The sequence below is a fragment of the Gymnoscopelus braueri genome (assembly GCF_963280865.1).
Source record: "Gymnoscopelus braueri genome assembly, chromosome: 15".
Taxonomy (NCBI): domain Eukaryota; kingdom Metazoa; phylum Chordata; class Actinopteri; order Myctophiformes; family Myctophidae; genus Gymnoscopelus; species Gymnoscopelus braueri.
The window spans coordinates 33,109,767-33,128,010 of NC_137620.1; the positions used below are offsets into that span (position 1 = coordinate 33,109,767).

The 18,244-nt window shown below is 41.2% G+C and overlaps 1 protein-coding gene across 1 annotated transcript in view; it reads right to left on the reverse strand.

Moving 5' to 3' along the window:
• Window positions 1–13,792, reverse strand: part of usp53a (ubiquitin specific peptidase 53a) — a 61,760-nt gene extending 47,968 nt beyond the window's left edge. The window contains exons 1-2 of the mRNA XM_080451876.1: window positions 12,927–13,792; window positions 632–1,342 (exon numbers count right to left, since the gene is read on the reverse strand). Of these exons, the coding sequence (XP_080308002.1) occupies window positions 632–775 (144 nt within the window). The 5' untranslated portion in view covers window positions 776–1,342; window positions 12,927–13,792. The remainder of the gene's footprint in view (window positions 1–631; window positions 1,343–12,926) is intronic.
• Window positions 13,793–18,244: the final 4,452 nt, after the last annotated feature.

Here is an 18,244-nt window from a genome sequence, read left to right on the forward strand (position 1 = left end):
TTAGGATGAATGTTTCAATAAGAATCGTTGCAATGCTTTACAAGGTAAATGGAACTCTGGTTCTGAAAACGTGTATAGGAGACATGGGTAATATCTCTAAAATAATCAAAGACATTTTACCTCAAAATATCTTACATGAACAGATTTGTTTGAGGTCAGCAACAAAAACACTTTGAATGTGTTTTTTTTTCTTCTTAAATGACTGCCCTACGTCATACCACAGTGTCACACAAAAGTAGCAACATCTACAAGCTCACAATGTGTTACAATGAGACGCGTGGTGAGCTTTTAGATCTGCTATTTTTACTACTGTTTTTCATAGTGAAAGTGAATAGTGAAGTGTGTGGTTAAAAAAAAAAAATACTGAACCAGTGAAAATTATTAACAAGAGCTTGTGACTACCGTAATAATGACTACATTGGATTCTTTGGAACACGGGTTATTTTTCTGAAAAGTAACAGTTTGGGACATACAAGGTTTCCACCCGACAGCGATTATATAAAATACAGTATATGACCATCCTCTGGAGACGAATCTTTCTAAAAAGCATTCTCAGCTGAGTTTGCTAAGCTTATCCTATAATGGCTCATTAAATTTAGAGGAACAATGGTTTGCAATGTGTTGGGCCCACCTGCACAGCACTGTTGAGGAAGCAGCTGTTTTGGCCCGGCTCGTTCAGCAGACCCTTGGTGGGGGCTAGAGACAGCATGCTCCCCGGCTGGTAGGATTTGGCAAGATTGCCCCCCGGCTTCTTGAAGAACTTGACCCATGCCATTGGATAGAGGGGTCTGCCTTTGGGACGGGTGGAGGAGACAGTCTATGGGGGCTCGCCGATGATGGTTGGCGGGAATCCTCGGCCCCTGGTGGAGGAATTCCCAACAGTCTGAAGCTCCGTTAGCTAGCTATGTGCGCTAGCCGCTTCAATTGTCCCGCTACACACATTAGCCTCTAATCCCCCATTTCTGCAGCTTCAAAGGGTGGTGCTTGGACCTTGTTTGATACTTGGAAATGTAATGTATTGAACACAAAAAGGGGAAAGTTACAAACTAAATTCAAGGTTAAGGAAAACCTTATTGCTGGTCAGATTGTTCTTCAGAGTAGTTTTTTGACCATACTGTAGGGAGCAAGAAGCTTGCCGTCATCTTGTCTTCCTTGTTCTGCACGTCACCTCACAGCAACGTTGGAGAGGGACTGTGAACCCCGGCTGTCCGCTGGTGGATTACCACATGGCTCTGGCGTTATTGAGGGCAATCAATCAGAATCAATTGTTGCCCGCCGAGGTTCATCCATAGGGAACGTCTAACCATGCAGCTCTTACCATTGGATTTCAAATTCAAGTGGACTGCATAGAAGAAAAGAGAAAAATCAATATCATTATTATAACAGTGATGACTATTATCTGCTATTTTACACATAATAATTGATTAATGAATTAGTTCAGTAGCAGTACCGAGAGGCGACATGTAAATATTGTAGTCCCACAAAACCGTAAAAGCAGCCTTTACATATCTAACTAAAGATCATGTGTCAACCTGCAATCTTTCAAGACTTGTCAACAAAACATTATACATTAACTTTTATGAGTACCCTTTGCACTAGACGTGACACAATATCAACATCTGACTTGTGTTTACATTTTTAACCTAGATTTATTGGATGATTTCCAAAACAGTATAGCTTGAAAGAAAGAAAATAGTAAGATAATAAGAAATAAGGTAAAGATGAACAAGAACATTTGATTTCAGATAACGTAAGCTTATAGTCTACAATGTGGTACAAAAACATTCTTGCCGTTTTATTTCGGTTCCAGTACTAGTTATATTTCAGATTTTAATTCTAGGCACACATGACAAAAGAACAAACACTAACTGCCTCAAAGAACTGCCATCATCACTGCCTTTTTTCCTTCTCTCAATATTAATATAGGAAGGAGGGAATTTTACTTTTATGGGGTATTATGGGGAGGTTTTTGGACTAGATAAATAAACAACCAGGACTTTTCTTAAATTATTTATGCATCCACTGAGCCATCAATACTAGCGGTTGGCATTTTTAATTAATTTACTTCCTCAAGTTACTAGGTATTTGGGCTAGAAACAGAAAATGTTTCAAGTTTATCGATTGAATGTCTTATTTTATTTTTGTCCACACTGCATCACATGCCCCCTTCAATTTAGTTATATTGTCACATAACAAGTTTACACCAGGTATAAAGAGGAGTGTGAGAAATTATTTTTTACAAGCTTCCCACAAAATGTAGCGTCAAATATGAAAAAAAATAATATCAAGTATACATAAAGTAAAGTCTGTGACAGTGTTCCACAGTCACAAACATAGGCTTAACCTTGTCATGTCAACACAAGAGAACAACAAACAAAAATAGTGCATTGAATATGCAGGGCACACAGCAATGAAAATAGAGTTGTTTGGGTGCCGTATGCTTCCAGGGGCTCTCTGAAAAGTGTCATCTGCACCCTGTGGCCTGGCTGGTTCCAAGCATGAGTATGCAGTCCAACCTGCTTCAAGGTTAATAGGTCTGGCACATGCCACAAGGGGGGCATGAGGTAAGCAACTCTTCGTTCAGGTCAGGAATGTGAAAGTTGAAACCCGAAAGTTCTTAATTATAATGAGGCTCAGTAGATTATAGCAGGGGTTCATCTCGTGCTAGTAGACTTAAGTACCACATTTAATGATAAATGGTTAGAGGAAATCATCCAAAGCTAAAATGAGATAATGAGCAGCTGTTTCCCTTTGTTGGATATCCTATTTTTAACACCAGACACCTGACAAATAACCATGCTGACTAATTGACTAAATGTAATCCTCTGCCATTCAGAAAACCCCAGTTTTTAAAAACGAAACAATGAGACTTGTTTACCTCTCACAGAGAGCACTCCGGGATCCTACAACATTTTAGCCAGAACCAGTTGGACAACTTCTCCCTCCTGGTATTTCAGGAATTTTCACCTGATCCTGACATTGCAACCCCATGAAACTTAAGGTATAGCAGGTTAATGTTGCAACCAAAAGTGTAGCATTCCTGTTACATCTCTCCCCGATTTCCTATCCTACTACACAACAACTTGCTAGAAGGCCCAGTCTCTATACTTTGCAATTCAACTCCATTCCATAGCAACATAGCAACAGCATTACGCAGCAATCACTTACTTAAGACCAACTAAAGACCGATGTTGCTAAAGTCTGTGGGATTATCTTCAGTGCTGGAGGGGCAAGGGGTAAACTGAGTACACTCCTTTATCTGCCACCTTGAAGAGTGACATCATACAGGCATGAATGTATTTGTAAATAAATATCCCAGTCTCAATAAACCACATTGCCTCCTCACACACAAGTTTGTTGACACATTTGATTACACTGACTGACAAAGACTAAAACTAAAGGTAGTTTCTGTATATTTACTTTTTTTAAGACCACAATCCAGTTTGTGTTAGCTTTAACTTTTCTCTAAAGTGTAGCTTTTATTTACTATATCAGTGAACTAAAATGTGTTGTTATTTCACACCTAGTATTAGGTTTGAGTTTAGTTTTAGCTAACTCTAATAAATGACCTGTAATTGATCAGATATTAAGTTGTGTTCATAATACCATGGTGTTACATAGGCCCAAACATCATACTGCCATTTCCCTCGCCTCAGGTCAAATTTGAAAGTTATCAGATATTAAGTTATGTTCATAATACCATGGTGTTACATTAGGCCCAAACATCATACTGCCATTTCCCTCACCTCAGGTCAACTATGAAAGTTATCCGCATCACAGTACATGGCTGTATTCAGCTTCAACATCACACCTCAGAATGACATCACTAGACAATTGCACTTCCCTGCAATCACAGATGACACGTAAAACTCTAATATAATCAAACTCAATTTCTACCACATGAATGTTCAACCAAATGAACAACCAGCGCCCTGCATAATGCATAATGATAGCTATTTTTTCCATTTATTTATTTTGAACATTTGAGCTATTCTATCCTATATCTATTTAGTATAGCCAATACAAGTTTTGCACTGACACATAGCCAACAAGTAACTCTGACTCTGTCCTTCCTGTAGAATTTGTATTGTATTATACACTAGTATAGCTCAAGCTAAATTAGCTGTTGAACGCCATATTTGCGAAAGTTTCTACAAGCTCATCTACAAGCCTTGTAGATCAGCTATTTTCGCCAAAGAGATTTGGTATAGAGTGGAACAAATTGGGGGGATAAGTACAGAACCATGGGGGACCCTGGTCAACCAAGTACATAGGGTTTAAGTGTCTAAGGTTAAAGGCCATCTCTATTTAACTGAAGAGGCAAGCAGATGGTTGTATGTACTATTAAAAGTCAGGATAACAGGAGAAAGGGCATGGTCATTCCTCTCAATATGGGAAAGGGTAGACTTGGCTTGGCTAGCTCTGTACACTGCAGTGTAATGGTTAGAAAAAACAGAATGAGAATCTCTCCACCCAGTCTTTTGTCATAATACTCATTCAAAATCTGCCTCCCCAACTACGTCTTCCAGCTTGTCATGCACTTCAATAGGACTTTGTCTGTGTGTGTGTGTGTGTGTGTGTGTGTGTGTGTGTGTGTGTGTGTGTGTGTGTGTTGTGTTGAGGACTTCGCTGGAGAAACATCAATTTCTTCAACTCAGTTTACGTTTTAATTTGGCTTAGAGAGAAAATGAGCATTGTACTGTATGCTGGGTAAGTACAGTGTGTATCCTGTGGCTCTTAGTACAGAATGTATTTTGTGAATGATACAGTAGCACCGTTTGTCGCACAGCGACATACTAAACAACCTAGAAACGCAGCCTGTGACCCGCAAGTACTATTATTCAGCGTTGGACTGACTAAACGCCAATGCACAGGAGGTTAACGTGAGACCATGTTGCTTAGTGAGATCAGGTGTAGAGATGGAAAGTTGATACTGTAGGACTGAAAGAGCGATACACGTTGTCTGCCCAGGTGACTAAGGCCTGATTTGTACTTTGTCGTGTGCCTGTGTCACGCACCAAATATAGCAGATCTACACGCTTAGCTCACAATGTGTCTATGAATCACATCGCGACGACCTTGTGAGTTTGTGGATCTGCTATTTTCCGCTGGCGACACCGGCGTGCAACAACGTATAAATCAAGCCTAAGACTCAGACAACAACATGTTTTTCAGTGACTGTGTGGTATTGCTAATTTGCTATTAAAATATCTAAATCTAAGATATAGTTCATTTGATTTAGATGAGTGTATAACAGCAGTGATTGAGGTTAAAAATCGGCTTCCTCATTTCAGTTATAGGTGGAGTAAATGACTACTGTATATACTTTGGTCACGTGTCTTCTGCAAACAAACAGTTATGTCATGACCTAGTGTAACCCAAGAGGTCAGTCCACACCCTTCCGTTTCAAGTATTCAGTACTATGAGTGAGATCATTTTCTTCAGGCAGCATGGCTTCCATACATTTCAGAGATTTCTCTTTTCTTAAAGGAGTAGTTCACCCAAAAAATTACTTATTTTCTATCAATTGCACACCCATGAAGCACAGAATTTATGGATTTTTTAGTTTTTGTCGTATCCCTAAACCAATAATTTGATTACCGGCGGAAAGATGTTATTAAACGTATCCGGTAGGAAACGCATATAGTTGACTCTTTGTGTCTCCTACTGAAAATACACCCGGTCATCAAGTTACTGGCTTAGGAATGCAACAAAAACTTAAATAATTGATAGAAAATAGGTCATTTTTTGGGTGAACTACTCCTTTAATACACTAACTTCTCTTGCAAAGCACTTAAAAACAGAACTGTCAGGTCCTTAAACACTTTGAACCTGGCATTCCAATGTTGGCCATGTCATTATAGGTGAAATTGTTTAAACATTTTCAAAAACATTCCCAAAATGTGCAAAGAATTTCAAACATTTTCAAATACACCATCTTATAGATCAGCTATTTTCCCTATTTGTCATACGAATGCACACCGACAACATGTGAGCTTGTATATCTGCTATTTTCAGCGAATATTCTCCCCAGAATAGGGATCATGTGATTTAACATTGCTCATGGATCACTTCTCAATAGGGAATGGTTATCAACCAAATTGATTTAATCGATTAGAAAAAAAAATCAATAAAATAAATGTATAATCAATCCCTATTTCATAGGTAATTTTTTTAAATTCTTATTAAAAGGTCTGGAGCTCTCTGCTGGAACTGTTGCCCCCGCGACCCGACTCCGGATAAGCGGTTGAAGATGGATGGAATTTTTTTAAACATTTTTTAAAAGGTCTTCAAATTAAAAACTGTGCAAATTGACATTCTCACTCAAGATGATGTGTTGTGAGCCTGTATGTCCGTCTTCACTAATTTTAACTGGTTGATCAATTTGTTGACATATAAAAGGAGATAATCAATAGTAGCAGCCCTACTACATTTCCAAGAACCTCTAAATCTTTTTGCTACTTATATCACCAGAACTCCCATTAGAATTCCGCTTTGTTTTGGACATTTGTCACTGTGACGTATGTATATAAAATAACAAAGCAAAACAGCCCTCTCACTACACACTGGATATCCGCCAAATATGTAAAATATAGATTTGAGTAGCAGCCAAACAGGGGGGCTCGGAGAAGAAGCCATTTCACTTTTCAGGACTTGGAAGTGACATTGCACACACAGGAAGCCCCGGGTTTTCCTTTGTAAACAAAGACTCCCCAGGTTGTGAGTAGTGAATGCCAGCATTGACTTGTTTTTTTTTCTTTCTTGTCGCAGTAAAAATGCTATGGCCAGCACCTTGGGGTAATCAGCCAAAGAGTCTCTGTTGTGCATCAGCAGCTTTAACAGTCAGGGTAGTCTGCTAGATCCTATACAGCATGTACGTTTTTTGTGCGATGGTACCGAGAGTCTGGTGCTGTAATTTATCTATTAGTGATCCGTTGATGGATAGCCTCATTAAGAATGATTTAATTGATCTCCGTTATATGGGGGTAATGCTAAGAGCCTGTGCTGCATTGATTCATGGTGAAGTGAACCACACTAATTTAGTGTCTGCAAGATAAATAAACACAGTTAATAGTGAGAATAGAGTATTGTTGTAAAGCATTGTTGGATCAATTGATATTTGTTGGACTGACTGACTGACTGTACCATCCAAATGTAATGCAACCTTCTGACAGCGTGATTACGTCATATTGCTACAGGGGGAGGACACTTCTATATTCTTTGCATACTGATGCTAGGTCTCTCTGCATTCTATACACAGTATGTGATTGCCTTGCTTATTGTAAGTCACTCTGGATGAGAGCTCAATGCCTAACTTGTAAATTGTGCAGTCTATCACGATTATTTGTTTAGAGGTCCCCCAACATCTATATACATCAAACTTATCAGACAATTGTTCCAGTGTGTCCATCTTAAAGGACAACTTTGTTTTTTTACAACCAAGGTTTATGTTTTAGATTGTAATTAAAGTAAATACAAGATGAGTGTTAAAATATTTAAATGTACTGCTTTCTATAGTTTTAGCAATTTTCGCGATCTTTTTTTACAGTGGGCGGGGGCATTCTGTCCGGTGGCTAAATATGTATTTTTTTACACAATAACCAGGCGATTTCTTATTATTATTATTATTTACAGCAGCTTTTCTAGCCCCCAATAACTCACATCTGGCCATCAAAGTCCACCGTACCTTTTTTATTGTGTAAAAAATACATATTTAGCCACCGGACAGAATGCCCCCGCCCACTGTAAAAAAGATCGTGAAAATTGCTTAAACTATAGAAAGCAGTAAATGAAAAAAAACAACACTCATCTTTTATTTACTTTAATTACAAGCTAAAATATAAACCTTGGTTGTAAAAAAACTAAGTTGTCCTTTAACTATTTAAATACTGTACCAATTGACCGGGGTCCCCCAGGGGTCTATACTTGGCCACCTCCTTTTTGCCCTGTACAGTTTACACCAAAAATAGCACATCTACAAGCTAACCTTGCTCTGAACAGTCTGATACAACTTGAGAAACTTCTGAAATTCTCTAGAGTTTGACCATGGCGCAATATGCTTTTTCTTAATGCAGATCAATACATCATCTCGCTGGCATGGCACATTTACACACCTCTGTGACAACATAGTTTGTCCCTTCCTGTGTTACCCCTAAACTCTGTCTCAACGTTGATGGATGGCTTTCCTTACTTCGGATAACATTCAACTGCAAAATGTTGTCCCTACGGACACTATAGAACACTCTATTCGCTCTTTGTTTTCCATAGTAGCTCCTTAACCGGCAGTATCATACACATGATACATTGCACGACAGCCAGAGCTGGGCCAACCCATGTTCAAATTGTTTAGGTAAAGGTTTAGAGATGATTAAGTTTAGGTACATGATTAAAATGGTTGTGATTATGCATTAGGTTGAAATGGGTGTGTTTAGGTGTTAGAGATGGTTAAGTTTAAGTATGGGTTTTCACGTGGTAAAGGTCAGGGTACGATTCTGGGAGGTCATTGGGTAATGAGAATCTCATTACCCAATGAGATATTGCGTGACCTCAAATTCCTGAATTTGGAGCTTGTAGAAATGGGTTACCGTTTAGGATCCACAACCTTTTTTCCTAAAAGTCTTTTTAACCATTACAATGACTAATTAATTAAAAATATTCTCGAAAATAATGGTATTATTTATTATTAAAAGTATGTGTGGTTATGTTCACCATTTAAACTTTTAATGTCAACAACACATGCAATAAGTACTGCAGCAACTATAGTCCTAAGTTTACTGTAATATGAACTACAACAAATAACTAGAAAAAGTGCTCCTCGGAGCACAGGTCTTCGCCAGGTCAGGTAGGTTATTGTGGGCCAGCAATGTTCGGAATTCGCCAATCAGGATGGAAAATGAAAAATCGGACAGATCTGTCCTGACTATAATGTGTACAGATTTGCATGATGTTTGGAAACAAATTTAAGGAGTAATATAAAAAAATGTGTTTTACATAGTGGCGCTATAAAAGGCAGATGTGAAAAATGCAGGGCAAAGGTTTTTCCTTGGCCTCTAGAGAGTGCGCAACTGCGCATAGATTTAAGCAGATTGTGCAGTTATAGGTAAAAACATGAATCGGCCTGTTATAGCGCCACCATGATGCCGATTTGAAAAGTGGAGTTTCTTTCTCTGCCTAGCGGCAATGTGTGTGCAAGATTTCACGGAAATCGCACGCTGCGTTCATGATTTGAGGCATTTTGTTCAAAACGGAGCACTCCTGCAAACTTTGGAAGCCAATCTTAGCCAATCAAAAATCTGAAAGACCCATTTTGTTTAATGACTATAGATACTGTGTACCGATTTGCGTGAAAATCTGTAGGAGTACAGTGAATTTCTTTTTGTTTCAAAAATCGGCCTCCTGGTGGCGCTATAACAGGCCGATCTGAAAAATTTGCGGCAAAGGTTTTGCTCTGGCAGAGATTAGCTGGTCACACACACACACACACACACACACACACACACACACACACACACACACACACACACACACACACACACACACACACACACACACACACACACACACACACACACACACACACACACACACACACACACACACACACACACACACACACACACACACACACACACACACACACCTCTCTTCGGCCTGGCAGAGACAATAATAAGCTGAATGTAGTTCCAAATGTTCCACACCTTGGCCAAATTAGTCGTCACGATTTAACTATTTTTATTCAAAACCCCTACACTGAATTCAGCCTCCACAGGGTAATTCGTTTTTTATATTAAATTAACATTAACATGTCTTTGGCTGACAGCATCACTGAAGAATGAGATAAGGTTATAAATAAGAAATGATGTTGCTAGAGTAACAGAGAAAGAAACATTGTCGTTCAAACTATTCTTTGAAACATTTCACAACCCATTGACTCAAGTTGGTAATTAACTTTCAAAATGCCACTAGCTCTGGGAAGGGGGAAAAGTTCAATTTCCCCACCAGATAGTTAGGATAAATACCAGGTAACAGATAATAACGGCTGTTATTACAATAAAATAATAGTTGCAGAAGTTTAACTACCTCCCTTGCCGAATACACTCACTTGAATTGTAGTTCACCGTGCTATTGCCCATGGATGGATATTTTTAATGTCAGTCCCTGGAACGCGTATGATGACACATCAGACAGCAGCTACAGTATGTTTTTCCTACTTCCAGAGTTAGGCCAGGGAATGCACAAAAAAATGTTTCCAAGCCTAACTGCCAACTACTCAAGAGTCCCAACTTGCATGCTGGATTTATGAATGAATTCACTGATTGCTTGATACTCCTATATAGCTCACAGCAACGTAATAATCACCCTGGATTCCATTATGATTTGTGTACAACTATCACATGGTGAACTACATGTTTGCGGCCAAAACATACAACTATAATCTCACATATAAAAAATGTGCTGCTTACTGCTCACATAGATATCAGATTGTCTATGATTTCCTAATGCTCGATTCCTCCGATTACTGTCAGTGTGGATTCTGACTGATAAGAATTGGCATCTGGCCTAGGGACAAAAAGTTTGTCTGAGCACAAGCACCCACTACTTCGAATCATTACGATCAATTCAACTCATAATCCACCTGAGCACTGAAATCCTATGCACTGAAATCCTAAAAGAACCGTAAAAAATTGCAGTATTCCCTAAAGACTACGGACACGGTTCAGGCCTAAGGGTAACAATGCTGTGGTCCGTTTCCTGTGTGTGCTTCCTGCTGAAAAAGGCTTGCTGCGTTCCAGCACACGGTCACCACTTCCAGCCTTGTGAAACTGAATAGTTCACCCATACTGCTGCGCCGAGTCACCCAGTGTTCCCTGCTCTGTCCAAGAGAGGAAAGCAGGGAACAAAAGCAAATGTTCCTGGAACCATATTCTGTAAAGGATTCGATTGAAATATAACTTTACCACTTTCCGGAATGCTTCCTAAATGTCTCCTGTTTTCTTTACACGTTGCCAATAATGTCAAGAAGATTGGTGCTGATGCTGGGCAATAGCTTTATTTCCCCATTAGATTTTGCTACTGAAGCTAAATGCAGCAAAGCACTGGGTCAGGTGCTTTTAAATATGTAAAGCTCTGTCTGGCTTTGTGTAAACAGGGGTTGCAGTACCTGGCTTAATCTGACAAAACAGACAAAAGCTGTTATTAATATCTGGTTAAAGTAAGCTTAGCACATTTGGCCCAATAGACAGGTATTAGAAATGGGTCTTGTTTTCTCTGTACAGTTGAACCCGTGATGAAATCTTCCATGCCAGCAAACATGGCTTATTTACGTAAAAACTGGTTCTTCAACGTGCTTCCTTCAACGTGCTTCAGGGCAAAATGGAAATATCCGACAGTAGCAGTAAAAGTGATATATTTTTTGTTAAAATAAGTGTTAAATAGCTCTATATTCTGATAATAAGTAATAGAATAGAGTGTTTGTTCAGTAACACAGTAGGTCTCTCCAGCTCTTTAGTAAACAGAAAATGCATTTTCAGATCGGGATACCAATTGTATCCAATCAGGAGAGAATTCATACAGGATACAGGACAAAGAAGTGAAATTAAGTGGAAGCAATGACACAAAGAAATGAGCAGACAAAATTGGAACTGGAACACTTTAAAATTGAAACTGATGAATGGGTACTCTCTCCTGATTGGCTGAAATTGGCAACCCACCTGAAAAATTATTTTCTGTTTATTAAAGAGCTGGAGGGGGCGGGGACACTCCCGTTACTTAACAAACACGCCATAGCAATTGTTACTATCACAATATAGAGCTATAACCTTTACACACAAAAAATGTTTTTGTTTTAACCAAAAAAATATCACATACCCTACCTTGCCAGGTTGACAATGGCATTGTATTTAACATCAGATTATCTCACTGTTCCATCATCCAAATGCTTGTGAGGTGTGCATACTGTGCAAGGTCAGGATCTTATGACTATAATGAATTACAGATAGAAAACTATTTCCATAGTTTGCATAGACTGAAATATGTTCAAGAAAGAGGAGTTCTTTCAAGTCCTGACTCCTGGATGTTTTAAAGAACGTTATAAAGAATATGTTCAAACAACCCACCCCCTTATAGAATTTTCTATTAGACCTATGCTTTAAAGTTTTTAGGAGGTAGTAATGAGTAAAACAAGTAGTAGTCTATTAGAGAGGATGTGCTGATAGCCCTTGAGCCTATAACAATAAGTGATGTTGATTTGCCCAGGAGTGGATTGTGGACTGGCAAAGAGACAGGACTTGCTGCCTTGTACTGATGTGACAGAAATAAATGACAGAAACCTTTTTTCACTTTTCAAAGCCACTACAGGACAACAATGCAGTGTGGTAATTTTTGTTGTTAGTTACTATTTTTGTTTTTTGTTTGTTTTTAAGACAATGAAAGAGGAAAAAAACGTATTCACTAAGGATTGGAATTGCAGCCGAATAAATAACAGCCTCTCAAGTTCAAGGTATTGTTTACAACAACACGTCAGGAAACATTAGGGACTCAGTAGTTAAAAAGTTACACCTTCCAAGGATCAGAGGGAGAGAGAGAGCTGTCAAACTGGCCGGTGGGGAGACCATTCATTCCAGGCACTTTAATGAGGAAACAATCGCGGAACACTGAACACAATGCAAGACTAAAGTAATAAATTGACCTTTTCCCCAAGCTTTCAAACAGTATATTTGTCAACTTTCCAGAGTGCTAAGCTATCATGCTACCAGCAACAACAACAGGCAGGCCCTACCTGCTTTACGACTTACCTGAGTTTCAGGTGAAGTCGATTTCCGCCTTCGCGCATTAATAACAGCAACAACAATAACAGCGCATTCAAAGTTTGAAGAAGAAACACAGGCACTTAGGTCCATTGAAGTGGACCCGCAAGCGACACTCACCTCGAATGACGTATTGTTCCAAAAAGTAACATATCCTTCAACGTAAAAAAGAGCCAAAGTTCTGTGTTTGGTGGTGGGTTTAGTTTGAACGGACTGGAGGAGTTTCGGTGAGAGCAGCAGCAGCGGAACACAACGCGTGGTGCTTCAGTTCCAACCCCTCTGTGTCTGCCCTGTCGAATACCAAAACGCTCGTCCAAAAACACAGTCGCCCCCCGGGGACAAATCCGCCGACCCTCGCAACGGTCGCCTCCTGGTATTCCTAAACGTAACCTCAGTATGCCTACAAACTTAACCTTATTCCTAAACTTAACCTCAGTAAAACTATGTCTAAACCCTAAACTTAGTTCTAAACCGTATATCCTCAGTCAAACAAATACAAGAATACAAGAACCTCTGGGGGGGGCGAGCGGTCGGTCCGCGGGGGAAAAAATGGGGGCGAGTGTGTTTTGGGGCGAGTCTTCTGGTCACCGTCCTGTCCTGTGTGTCTAGTGTCTGCCCTGCCTGAGGGCTGTAAAGTAAAACACGCAAGAACAAACAAACAGTGCAGGTTGTGTATACAGTCTGCAAAACAACCTAAATATCGCTGCCCCGCCTTTTTACAAATACTAAAACTCTTTTAAAAAAAGAAGAAGAATAAAACAACAAACAGCCGTCCCCCTGCAGTCACTTCTGTCTTCTTGGCTGTGAGTACATTCCGTTTCTTGAAGCGTGTGTGCAATATATTTCTGTTGCAGTTTTGTTGATGCGCGTCGCGGCGGTATAGTGCTGAGCAATGGTTGACTTACTTACTACTGCCAGCCAGCCACCTGAAATACTGGATTAGTGATGTTTGCACTAAACCCCGCCTCTGGTACAACTCCAGTGTATTTACTGCTGCAGTCCCTGTAGCCAGGCTACTGTACAACACTGCCACACACACGCACACTCACACACACACCCCCCTCAGTGGCAGCCCCTCGTTGTGCTGTGATGGCAGGAGTTTAACCACTTAAACCCCGGCCCATTATGGTAGAGCGGAGTCCAGGGGCGCCGATGACGCGGGGGCTTCGGGGCTCCGGAGTCCCTCAGGGCTCAATGCTAGTGTCTGTTCCGTTTTGTGTAACTTGTGGGGAAAGCTTTCGCTGAAAATAGCCGATCGACAAGCTCACAATGCAGGGAAAGCTTTCCCCACTATATGGATGCTGGGGTTTAAGTGGTTATAAGTGCACTTGGCTATTACAATGAATCATCCACATGATGCTCATTACTGAAGTTTTAGAGCCCGAGTAGTTTTTTTTAGGTGTGAAGTGAGAAATTATTAACGGGGATTTTTATTGAGTTACATATTTACACGCCAAAGTAATTCTGCGGCAATGTGGTGATAATTAGGCTATAACACACCGCTCAACGTCCGTATGAAGAACTGAGAGCAGAGGAATGTGATGTAAGACCCTTGTTATCCGAACACCATCTGCCCGATCCTGTTACATAAAGACATGCAATGCAATATGGACCCGCAATTAAGCTTTTCTTCCCCGTGTCACTGGTACTGACTGAAATGGGTCTGACAGCAGGCAAGGCATTGCAATGTGTGGCTGCCCACATACTTTTCTATCTATCATATTTGACTGACATTTTAATTTGATACTGCCCACATACTTTTCATCTGTTTAAAATACATTCATCTATCACATCATATTTGACTGACATCTTAATTTGATACTGCCAGCATAGTTTTCATGTGTGTTTAAAATACATTCATCTTTCTATCGCATAATATTTTACTGACATCTTAATTTGATACTGTAATAATGACCAATGGAATTCAAGCAACCAAGCCAACAAACACTTCAATAAAAAAGGAGGAGGGGGGGGGGGGGTCACTCAGGGTTTCTCCCCATAAAACACAATGCTGAATAAACTATAAAACGGCATAATACATTAATCCCGCCAACACTTTCCTCATACAAACAACTACTTTGAATAACACAATAACAGAACAATAAACATGTGTACCCCAAGGCATGTGAAGTACCTCTCCTGTCCATTGCACACTCTGGGACACTACCCACCTAACTGACCTAAGGGCTTTTACTGCCTAATTCATGCAACGTTGCACAACGGCATCACACCCTGACAATAGCAGACCTACAAGCTCACAACATGTCACATCCGCAACGCATTATGAGCTTGTAGGTTGGCTATTTCCGGTGTGTGACACCATCGTGCAATTACGTTATACTTTTCTGACCCCAAACAGCACAAAGTCCCATAGGCGCCAAGGCAGACAGACACCTTATTCTCTTCCCATGGGGCTCAGAGGTTCTGTAGTGCCCGGGAAAGTGATGTATGGTGTGGAGGGGCTCTTTGCCTCCTCCTGGTCTTCCTCTGTACCGGTGAGGGGCTGGAAAGGTGTTAGCTGGTTCTGATGTATGACCACGTCACGCCCCCCCTGCACCCTGTAGACCTCATCTGACATCTTGAACAACACAGTACATGGTCCAGTCCAGTTCACATGAAGCTTTGGTGAAATCCCTTTTCTTCCCACACCCGAGCCTCTCTGACACAAAGTCCTCTCTTACGCAAGCGATAGGCACATTTTTGGCAGACCTCTGCTTCAGAGATTGCTTACCGCCATCTGGAGCATTGGCAACATTGTACATAATGAACGGCTTACATGTATTTGGTTTGAGTCTAACATATGCCAGGACGGAGGTTCTGGTAAGTGACTCCTGCCGCTCATGAAAGCCGGTGTGGCATGCCGCGTCCCAAAGGAATGCCTGTCCCTTATGTGTCAACCGATGTGAGGGGCTGATGATCGCTGCAAAGTCCCACGTGAACCAACGTTAATAAGAAGCCAGACCCGGGAGGCTTACATTTCCCCGGGTGGAGACGGAGGACAGCAAATGGCCTCAAACACGTACTGCAGGCTGGCCAGGGCCCCCCTTGAAATCTGCTTAATGAGCAAAGAGATTGTCGAGATAGACCACACAGCAGTTTCGAGGGACCCTGGCCAGGACCTTCTTCATGAGCCATTTGAACATGGAGGGTATGTTGCAGACAGCATTATCAATAAAGAAGGTGGTATCGGGCAGAGGCTCGGGAGATAGGACTTGCCAGCATCCACTGCGCAGGTCCAGTGAGCTGAACCAGCTCGCGCTTGATATTATGTGGTCAATGATGTTGTCAATTCAGGGCAGCGGGTAAGATTCTTTATGGATTACTGTCCACAGGTTGGACAGTTGTTCCCTGGCTGATGTAGGCCAGCAAAAGAGTGGAATAGCTCATCCTCTCCTCCGGTCTGAGGCTCACTATTGTATTTAGCACCTGTCCTTTCAATGCCAAGTTGCCAACGCAAGATGGGCAGCTGTTACATGGTCAGACCTGCCATTGAGTTGAGCTGCCATTACAACCTGGATGCGGTAGATACTGATAGATCCATCTCTGTTGCACCAAGGTAACTTGGCACCTTCTCTAGGTGGCATGTTGCCGGTGGAACCAAGCAGCGGGGAGTGGTGACTGTCAGGGAGTGGTACCTCATCAGTGAAGCTGAATAGCGAGGGCCAGGGAAAGCCAGTAGCTGTTGAGCAATACTTTTTAATGTTTTCTTGGTGGCGGGATTTGGATGGCGGCAGCGATAAACCACATGGGTCCACAGTGTGATTCTCAGCTGCTCTTACCGAGTCCTATTGGGCTGCACTGGCACTTTCTGGCCAGGAGGAGAGGCCGGGATCTTCGGCGGTATAATCCAGGACTGTCACCCAGCAGCAAGTGTCTGCTCGCTGACGCCTAACTCAACCTTTCTCTCCCAAGACACTGAAAGGCAGCGGTGATTTCCTTGATCGACAACATCCCACTGACACCAATGTAATGACTGATGGAATTCAAGCATGCTGCAACTTCTCTCAAAGAAACACTCTTATTTTTATGGCTGTAAAGCACACAACACCAAACTGCATGCTTCTAACTTAGCCATAGAAAGGGGGGGGGGGTTCTCCCTTCTCCCTAAAACACACATAAAATAAATGCTGAATAAACAATACCACCACATAACACCCATTAATCACCAAACACATTCCGCATGCAAACAAAAACACAACAGAACAAGTGTGTGTGTGTGTGTGTGTGTGTGTGTGTGTGTGTGTGTGTGTGTGTGTGTGTGTGTGTGTGTGTGTGTGTGTGTGTGTGTGTGTGTGTGTGTGTGTGTGTGTGTGTGTGTGTGTGTGTGTGCCAGGCATGCTGGGAACAGTGGGAAGTCCCTCTCCTGTCCAACACACACCCCGGGACATTACAATAGTTTATAGCAATAAGTTAATCAAGTCCATGTAAATCTTATCACAAAAGGGGAGAAATATATTTTCGGGATGAAGCCAGAGAATCATTTTGACACGGTTTAATCAGGCGGAGTGCATTTGCATGCTTGTGGTTAGGCATGGTGACTTTATTTTGTGAGTATGCCAGGGAAAATAATTAGCGCTTTAGTTTTAATAAGCACTCCTGCTGATATGCAAAAAGGTCTTCGCATCATATCAAGCGGTTTAATGCTGTGTCAATCCTGCTTCAGAAATACCCACAATCAATTGTACAATCAAATTGCACAATCAATTGTACAATCAAAAACTCACACCATAGGCCTAACGGGCTCTTTGCGGAAGATAAACATTGGTTTTCAGAGTAGGCTGCACAATCACTGTGAGTGGCTGGGGAAATCGGACACGGTGATCAAGTGTGCGGTGAAAGGGGTCACTGTGTATCAGTACGGTCCAGGCTTTCCCCAGGAAGTACTTGAAAGAGCCCATCGAGGAGACAATGCCTTTTCCCTCTGCACACGTTTCCCCAGGGGACATATAATGCTTCCTCTTAAAACATGGAACATGTTTAGGAGCGTGTTAATCATTTTAAGTGATGTGAGCTTGACAGCCTGGCCACTGGAATATTAGGCCTATCTGTTCAATTGTCCATTCAAAATTCAAGCAGAGGAAGTTTTCTTTTCCTTTTTTGTTTTTTTCCCCCTGAACTACAGTATAGCGTATTCAACATGGAGCCTTTTGAATGTAAAAGGTCACTGACAAGTCTTCAGTAAAACAGAGAACCTTGTAAGTACAGTAGCTAACCCAAACAAGCACAGAGAAAACACCTGTTCTGTTTACCTTGAACAAAAGTCCTCCTGAAAGTTGACCTCACCATATTACGAAAAACATAAGCTTCATTATTCACAGCTGGTTCACACAAATGACCTTTGTTGTCCACAGGGAGTTCTGAGTCTGACCACATCATGCATTATGAACTTGCCCTGCACTGTCCATGTTAGGCCCTGTTACTTTAAATGTGTTACTTTA